Raw genomic sequence first — 8942 nt, 5'->3', positions numbered from 1 at the left:
TCCCATACCCAAAAGTGCTCCTAAAATGCCAAAATTTGAGATGGATTGGTCATACTCTGCGCCAAGACGAAAAGGCACTGGAGTGGAATCCTCTTGCGAATGTTGTCTAGTGGACCAAGGGAAGCTTGGAGACGAACAGTCGAAAGGGAGCGAATTAAAGTACATTACCAAGAATCGCACAAGAGGTCGCGCAGGCGTGGTTAATGCCATATGCCCCACGAGGGATTGAGTACAAGAAGAAAGTGAAGCAGGTTACGGGGCACTGGAGATACCGAATGGTCCTTTACTCTCAGATTGTTAGGTATTTAAAAAATGCTAAAATGGGGATGTCGCATTTTTGCAGCTACGACAAAAGTTGTTAGTGGTGAAGCTCAATCACTTGGTGTGAGTCCGAAAAGGCGGTGCTTTCTAATAATAGTATTTTATAATGAGAGCTCTCGCAAGACGACTGGAGAAGAGCTTGGTGATTGAGGTTACATTTATTCTATAGCCCATGTGAGTTGCCTCGCCCATCCATTACTTGTTTATTTAAAGAAAATCGTTCAAGTGCGAAGTCATACCGTTGAATAATGTTGGTAGTGTAGTTCATTCCTTTCCACGCCATTTGCGGCACAGTTTCCAGGGATTTTCTTGTGTCTGAGGAGCCATAAGGCGTTCATGACATGCTTCACAACCAGTTCATTAGCTACCATCCAGCAGGTGCTATTACAATATGGGAAGATTAAAGGCTTTCCCGGAGCGATTTTTCATTGCATCAGTTCCAGTTTAACTTCATATCGAATGTCATACCAAGGACCGCAACATTTTCGACAATCAAAACTACAGGTATACAGATATAAATACTTTAGAAGCAAAGCACAAAATGTAATAGAAAATATAATAGTATCAACGAATTACCATTAGGAAAGATGTCAATGAAAGTATTATAATCTAAAACAAAACAAAGCAACCCATTTTATGATTTGATGAGCTCACGTATTTAAAATTGAAAATTTCACTTTACTTTTTGAGAAAAGAAATGGGCAAACAGTGAATTTAGTGTATCGACAACAATTCAGGATTATTTCCTGCTCCATAAAGAGAACAACCAGAAAATAATAACTTTCACAAATACATAAGTATATACATACCTATATGAACATATCTATATAAGCAAACGTGTAGCCAACTAGCAGTGAAACCTCCAGTAGCTCCGGACTACTTTCCTACCAGTTTGCTTCGTAGCTGAAGTAGTTCGTTCTATGTTTTTTGAATGCTAGTATTGGGTATTTTTAGCATGGCAATATTCGATACTAAATGTCAATCATCAGCCTATGCAAGGAAATTATTACCATTGAGCGAACTGCTCAGCCACTACACCGGCTTTATGGCAGTCAACCGCCAATCACAAGCCAAGGTGAGCGAAAAAAAGTTGACAAAAACTTAGTGAACAATACATTTTGGTTCGGCTTAAATATTTTTTAGGAATTTTTTATATAATTCCTGTGCAAAAATAATTGCGTACAAATTTTGCTTACACTTAAATATAATTTTTTTAAACAAAAAATATTAAACACAAAATAGGAATTTGTTTCCAGTTAAATATTACTAAAAAAAATTGTTTCAAACGCTTTAATTGTGCAAAATTTCGCTTACGTGTAAAAAAAACTTAAGAATTTCTTTAAACAGTTTCTAGTAAATAGTTTTTACTACGCAAAAATTTTATTTTTAAGCTAAGACTATTTTTAAATATGATAGAAAAAGGACAAATAAATAAAAAAAATTCCAGTTTTTTTAATAATTTTGTTAAATAGTTTTTATAAATAAAATAAAGTTTTATTAGTACGTAAGGACTATTTAAAAAAAAATAAAAAAAATTAGTTCAGTTGAAAAATAAACGTTTTTTAAGTGGATTTCATTGTAAAAAATAATTACTATTTGGTGAATAAAAAAAAAAAAAATAAAATATAAAATAAAATAATATAAATAAAAAAGTAAATTTTTTATTGGGTAAAAATTTAATTTGTTTTCGAAAACAAAAAAAAAAAAAAAATGAAATAAGAAATTTTAGTTCAGTTAAAACAATTTTTTCGAGAATTTTTTAAAATAATTTTTGTTGCATAAAAATTTGATTAATACGTAAGGAGCATTTTTAAAATAAAAAAGATTATGTATATTCTAGGTATAGTTCAGGTAAACAGGTTGTTGCATAAAAGTTTATTTATACGTTAGTACAATTTTTAAATAAAGTACAATTATATATCTTTTGTTCTGTAAAAAGTTTATTTACCGTAAAGTCAATTTTTTGAATAAAAAACAGATAAATACACAGAAAAACTTTTTTTATCTTGTAAAATATTTATTTGAACGTAAAAAAAATATATTTTAATACAAAAAAAAAATAAAAAAGAAATTTTTCGTTCAGCTAAGAAATTGTTTTAGATTTTTTTAAATTACATACATATTTTCTTTATAAACCAGGTCTTTTTTTTTTAATAAAAAAAGGATAAGTAACTTATAATATAACTTATATAAAAAAAAAATATTATTTTAGTTAAACACTTTTTATACTAATATAATTTTGTTATTTAGTTTTTATTGTATACGAATTTACTTAGACGAAATACAAGGTTGCCCATATTCGACGGACCCGACGGATTTCGATGACTCTTTGGGCCCATTCCAATCGACGAGGCTTGTCCGCAGGCAACAATCTTTGCGTCAATTGAAACTTATACGGGAATAAATGCAAATCAATGCGGATAATTCATTGTAAAGTGGTCCGAGCAATGCCCAACTGCTGAGAACGGCGATTTTGGGATGTCCTTGGGTACGTCTCAACACTGCCCCATGCAAGAGCTATATTCTCATCCGATCGCATTAGAAAGAGTATCACCAGTCGAAAATCTTTCGTACAACGTTCAATGGTGTTCTTAGAAGGCGCACTTTTCACATTATTTAATTTTTTATACGGACGTTGAGTTTTCACAATTGACTTCTTTTGCTGAATGTAAATTTCAACAATTTGAGAGAACTCACGTGGCATGTACTGTTCCATGGTAAAAATCTGCTTGGACTGACGCTTCCAACGCGGAATGCCATTAAGCGATCTGACGTCTCTGTCAAAAGATACAGGGTTGTCAGATTGGTCCGTCGAATATTGGCAAACCTGTACTACTTTTTAACTTAAGAAACACTAAATCAAAAACTTTTTTTCAGTTACAATATATAACAATTTTTTTTTAATAACTTTTGTTTTGTAAAAATTTTACACGTAACGAATACGAAAAAGTATGAATAAATAAAATGAATTCTTATAGTGTAAAAATTTTTTTACGTGTAAGACTACTTTGGAATAAAAAAATGATGTAATAAATTTTTAGTTCAGTTAAACAAAATCTTTAAGAATTTTTTAAAGTAGCTTTTATTACATTAAAAGTTTAAACTTAAGTCTCTTATACGTAAGGACAATTTTTTAAATAAAAAAGGATAAATTAATAAGAGATTTTTGGTACGGATACATTTTTTTAAGAGTTTTTTTTTTAAATAGTTTCTGTTGCATTAAAGAAAACAGTTTTTATATAAAAAGATTAAATAAATAGGAAATTTTTAGTTTGGTTAAAAATAAAAATAAAAAATTTTTTATTGTGTAAATTTTTTGTTATTAAATTGGGACTCAAACATTTTTTTTACTAAAATTTAGCAACTCAGATATTTTTTCATTAAAAACCGAGTGTTAGACGAATTAGTATAGAAGGCACAACCAAAGTCTTTATAACTTTAGAATCACTGTGAATTAAAAAATATTTTTTTAAACTGGTGTCATCTCTGGGATACACTAAAAACTGAAGGCTTAACGAATTAGTTCATAATGGACAAAAAAACACATTAATGGACTAAATCCACATTTATAAGCATTTTTTTTATCCCTAACCTTTGGAGCATGACGTGTATTTACATTAAGAGAAGAATATTTATTTCACATGCACCTAGAACGGGTAATTTTGCAACTGGTACAATTCTAGTCCCTTTCGTACTAGTATGACTTCTTCCATCAAGTCCTAACTAACTGCATTGTATATATAATATTTGCGCATTCATGAGCATAGAACGGGCACGCCTGCAGGTCACACAATATTGACTGAGACCACAAAAACACAACAGCAACGGGGGTATGCACAGACAAAAGTACCCCTGTACGTGGGAAAATATTATATTAATTAACCAATGGGAACTTTCTGCACCTGTAGCGGTGCAACCAAAAATTTTGACTAACAAAACATTTTCCACAAAAGAACTACTTGCTTTCCGGCCTCCTCACACACCTAAATACACAAACATTCTAATTAGCATTCTCTAACTCTCTCGTTTTGCCTCTTCTTTCTTTACAGCGTGCGGCGTGTCTGGACAGCAGTTGAAGGGCAACCAAGAGGATCCGTGCAAGGTGAAAGGACGCGTGGTTGGCGATGAAGTCTATTGCGACCGTTACTGGGAGTGTGTTAGCAATCAGCCAGAGCTTTACGATTGCCCCAATGGACTCGTCTTTGCTGGGAAGCATCGTGGCGTTACAGAAGGCTGTGATTATCCGTGGCGCGCCAACTATTGCGAGGGCAAGCAATTAGCGAGTGAGTAATGGGGTGGTGCAGAATAGAGGGGCGGGGGACAGCGAAGAGGCATAACATTTAAGGGAGGTGGCGCATAATGTCAGGTAAATGGCGGCTTCATGAGTGGATGTGTCGTCGTTCGGTGAAATTTTATGTTTACTGTTGACGCTGTTGTGGTTGTCACACACACACACACACCCGAACATACACGAAAATTCGCCGACCAACGACAACATACGCATATGTTGCATTGGATCCACTTGCTACACGCGTCATTTGAGTATCACTATGTGGCAAGTTGTTTGACGCCGCTGCGATATGCCACTGCTTTGCTTCGGTGCTACTGCGCTTTTCCACCGGCGGCAAATATTCTGCTTATTAAAAGTTTTGCTGCATTGTTGTGCAAAAGTTGCACGTTGTGCGCTGTTGCAACATGCAACTCACTTAGTTCAACGGTCTAAATGCGACAACCCAAAGCAATCGATGCGAGCCAATATCGATGCACACACACACGCGCACATACCTACAGTTGCCAGTTGTATGGTAAGCAAACAAGAAGATGGCTGTGTGTGTGCGCGCACCTGAAACACTGTTGCCCTCGATTGTGGTCGCTGTGCGGTTGTGTGCGTTTTTCCGGTGTGGATTCCACTTTAATGGTTTCGTGGCGTTTTGTGTGCGGCATTTAACGCAGCAACCAACCGGTGTGCAGCGGTGCGACGTGCGTTTTTGTGCACCGGTGTGGCACGCTTTGTGGCAATGACATCCGCACATACGACTGGTAAACACAAACTGCAACATGCACTCGCACACACATACACACACACATGTTGAAATATACATTTCATTTTACATATTATCATGTTTTGTCTTGTTTGAAAAGTTTCGCTCACAAAACCGCAGCGACGATTTTGCAAAGTTTTAGTTGCATATTGGAATTTTATTGTGGCATAGTTGAGCTAATTGCGGCGGTGCATGCGCGTGTTCATGCACCACAACAATGTAACAACAAATATGAAAACACAGTTATACTCCCGTTGAGCCGACAATCACCACTTTTGCTTCTGTTATGTACACACACATACATGCAAATATGTACAGTTATTATTATTATTTGCTAGCTCGCTTTGCAGGGGTAAAGTCCTGGGGTAATTGAAATGTGTCGAAAAAGGTGTTTACTGTTTAGCAACAACTGACAAGAGTATTTAACGCCACTGTTACAGTTAGTTTAATAAAATTTGTTAATAAAACGAATAGCAAATGCATCCATATTTATTTGGGAATGAAGGGGGAAAAACATTTTTTCGAGCAAAATATTCAGACTAGGCTCTCGCACATTTCACCTGCACCTACTGAAGGGCGTGTCAGCGAAGCAATTTATTTTACAAAATGTGAATACATGCCGATTTCATTTGAAAAGTAGTGGCTTGTGTTATTTTTATTGTAATAGACGATTGTGTCGTTACGTTAGTTTATTCATGCAGCATCGAAAACAGAAAAAAAAGCTTCCAAAACAGAAAAAATGCTTCCCAGCCTCCATGTAAGGACTTCCTCTGGCGTAGCCCCACATATTGGCTCCAGCTTTTAGCTCGTAGCCTTAGATCTTCACTTTTTCCTTTTTGATCCTATGAAGCCTTTTTAGCAACGCGGCTGCATTGCCGGCCTCTCTGGCCAATGCATCTGCTACTTCATCCACTTGACTTGTGACCATGAATAATATTTTTGAAATGCAGTTCGCTTGCATTGAGAATTTTAGATCAATAGAGAGTTGCACGAAACATAAATTTTTTGTTATTGTATTGAGTTTTAAAAATCAAAAATTAATATTTTTTATATACCACTTAAAACGATTATTTCCTAAAATCTGTTAAAATTTTTCAAGCTATTCATAACACCGTGTTACACAGATTCTGTCCTATGAACCAAATATACTTTTTCGGAAAGGGGATAAAAAATAAAAATATACGTGTATCGGCGATATATAACTTTAAACGAGCAATTCTTGTATGCATATCTGTATAGCCACACGATCTGAGGATAAGCTTAACGGATTTGAATGAAATTGGGCACACAGATAGTCTATCACATTTCTAGACTTTTCACCTAGGTGTTGCCACTGACAATGTTTCACAGGGTTGCCACCTGTTCGAAATTAAAAAAAAAATTGCATGAGATATGCCGATGTGGGTATCAAAAGAAAGGTATTTCACTCCGCATTACAATAGAGATATAAAACCCCGAATTGTTTTATTAATTTTATTATACAATATTAAAATTAAAAATTGTTACATTAAAAATTTTAATGATTTTAAAGAAACTTAGGCCTTTTATTTTTGCGTTTGTAAGCATTTGTGTCAGTGTCGCGACAAATAGACCAACAGTATTCGCCAAGCATATGCGTAATGCCTTGTGCTTTAAAGCGCTTTTCAATAGCCGCAATGTCCTGATAGAACCTTTCGCCATGTTCATCGGTACAAGCTCCTAAATCACCAGGGAAACAATCTAAATGATTGTGAAGGAAATGGATCTTTTGCGACATTAACATGCCCATTTCGCCATATGCCGAAATCATTTCTGCAACAATATTTTTATAATTGTCTGCTCGTTTGTTGCGAAGCCTATCCATGCACATTGTTCTAAAGCGTTCAATTTTGATGAAAATTCATAACTTGCAACTATTTTTTTTATCTGCGGACCACTGAAAACACCTTAAATTATACACATCATTAAAAAAATAAAGTTACTAAAAGTCTTCGTAAAAAAAATACATGAATGAATCTTTGCGCCGCTCAGTTTCGGAAAAATATTGCGCAAACTTGCAATCGCCTCGCCCTCACGATCCAGTTTTTTAACAAAATTTGATACGACACCGAGCTTAATGTGTAGTGATGGTAAAATGATATGAGATGGCTGCACTAATGGTCGATTTTCTATACTTTCCACGCCTACTTTGTAGCATGTTCGCATGTTCCACTTAAATTCAGTGTAATGCTGATCTCTTTTGCGACCTTCCCATGGTGGGCATGGGAGCACTGGTGGGCTCTATATTTTATATAATACATAAAAAAAAATTCTGACGTTCACATGAAAATCGCCGATACACGTGTATTTTTATTTTTTCTCCCCTTTCCGAAAAATTATATTTGGTTCATAGGACAGAAAAAAAGTTCGTTTTTGTAACGCAGTGTAATAGCTAAAGTCTGCTTTACCTCAATATCTATTTTTATTTTTCTTAATATTTAATTTTGCGTTAAAGGAAGTTGGATTATGACTAGTGCTCGAAGAATTGTTCTTGAGTAAGAACCGAATAGGTTAGACTTGAGCGTAATCGCCTACTGAATGCAAGGTCTCCAAAGCGCTCTGGATCTTAAAAAGCTCTATTGTCTGCATGGATTCAACAGAACAACTACCAGCATCCTTATAGGTGTTATAACAGGTCAATTATCTGCATTTCATGTAGAAGTATCAGCATTTTTAACAGGCGGCATAGGTGACAAAGTAGGAATATGAGTATGTGCAGCAGCGTTAGCATAAGACGACATATTTAAGTTGATTGCAGTGGAGTGAGCAGTGCCGGCCCTCACAGCAGACTGCGAAGGTAACGACAGAGCTGGCAGAGACGTTGAGGATACAGTAGCAGAGCTCAATATTCTTAATACACCAACTACATTAGTATGTAATAGCAGGGACTACATTAGCAGAGCAGACAGAATGCGAAAATCAACTCTCACTAGCACAGATACCACTAGCAGCGGCAGAATTCGAGCCTGCCTTCGCACTCTCTGTAACAGCGATAGTAGTCGATCGAGACACAAATGCAGCACCATTAGCGCTGGAAGCAGCGGTAACCGACCAAGCGTAAGCAGCATGTGAGGGGAGACTCGCACTAACAGCAGACAATGCGCAAGCAGTGACAACGACAGTATATTTATTAGTTCGGATGTTAATAAGGATATGTTAGCTTCACTTTTTGCGAGTTTGATATGCATTGAAATTGTATGTGTGCTTGCAGGGCATCGAACTTTTGCAGTAGTGGTTGCTTATCTTCATGCAGAGTTGCAACGGTGCATTCTCACTCCGAAGAGTGGAAATTTCTTTGATAACTGTAAGCAATGTAACTTGCTGCTTATTAGCAATGATGAATGTTATTACGATTGTGTTGTTTTTTTGAGTGTCGGATGAAGCAGTGTTGGCGACAGCTTTCCCAACTCACAAATTTGATGAGAAAAATGAGCGATTAGAATAACTGCGCTCAGCCATGCAGATTTTATAAAAGAAAGGCACACAGCACCTTTGATTTATTTCGATCAACCTTTTGTCCGCACAAGCAGGGCTTATTAATTTGTATACCACCAAGCAACC

The 8942-nt window shown here is 35.8% G+C and overlaps 1 protein-coding gene across 1 annotated transcript in view; it reads left to right on the top strand.

Moving 5' to 3' along the window:
* Positions 1 to 1296: 1296 nt before the first annotated feature.
* LOC128857488 (protein obstructor-E-like) overlaps positions 1297 to 8942 on the top strand; it is a 59535-nt gene continuing 51889 nt past the window's right edge. The window contains exons 1-2 of the mRNA XM_054093242.1: positions 1297 to 1396; positions 4371 to 4604. Of these exons, the coding sequence (XP_053949217.1) occupies positions 1297 to 1396; positions 4371 to 4604 (334 nt within the window). The remainder of the gene's footprint in view (positions 1397 to 4370; positions 4605 to 8942) is intronic.

This window comes from Anastrepha ludens, chromosome 3, assembly GCF_028408465.1.
Source record: "Anastrepha ludens isolate Willacy chromosome 3, idAnaLude1.1, whole genome shotgun sequence".
In the NCBI taxonomy this organism is placed as follows: Eukaryota; Metazoa; Arthropoda; class Insecta; order Diptera; family Tephritidae; genus Anastrepha; species Anastrepha ludens.
This window is presented reverse-complemented; position numbering and strand designations above follow the sequence as displayed.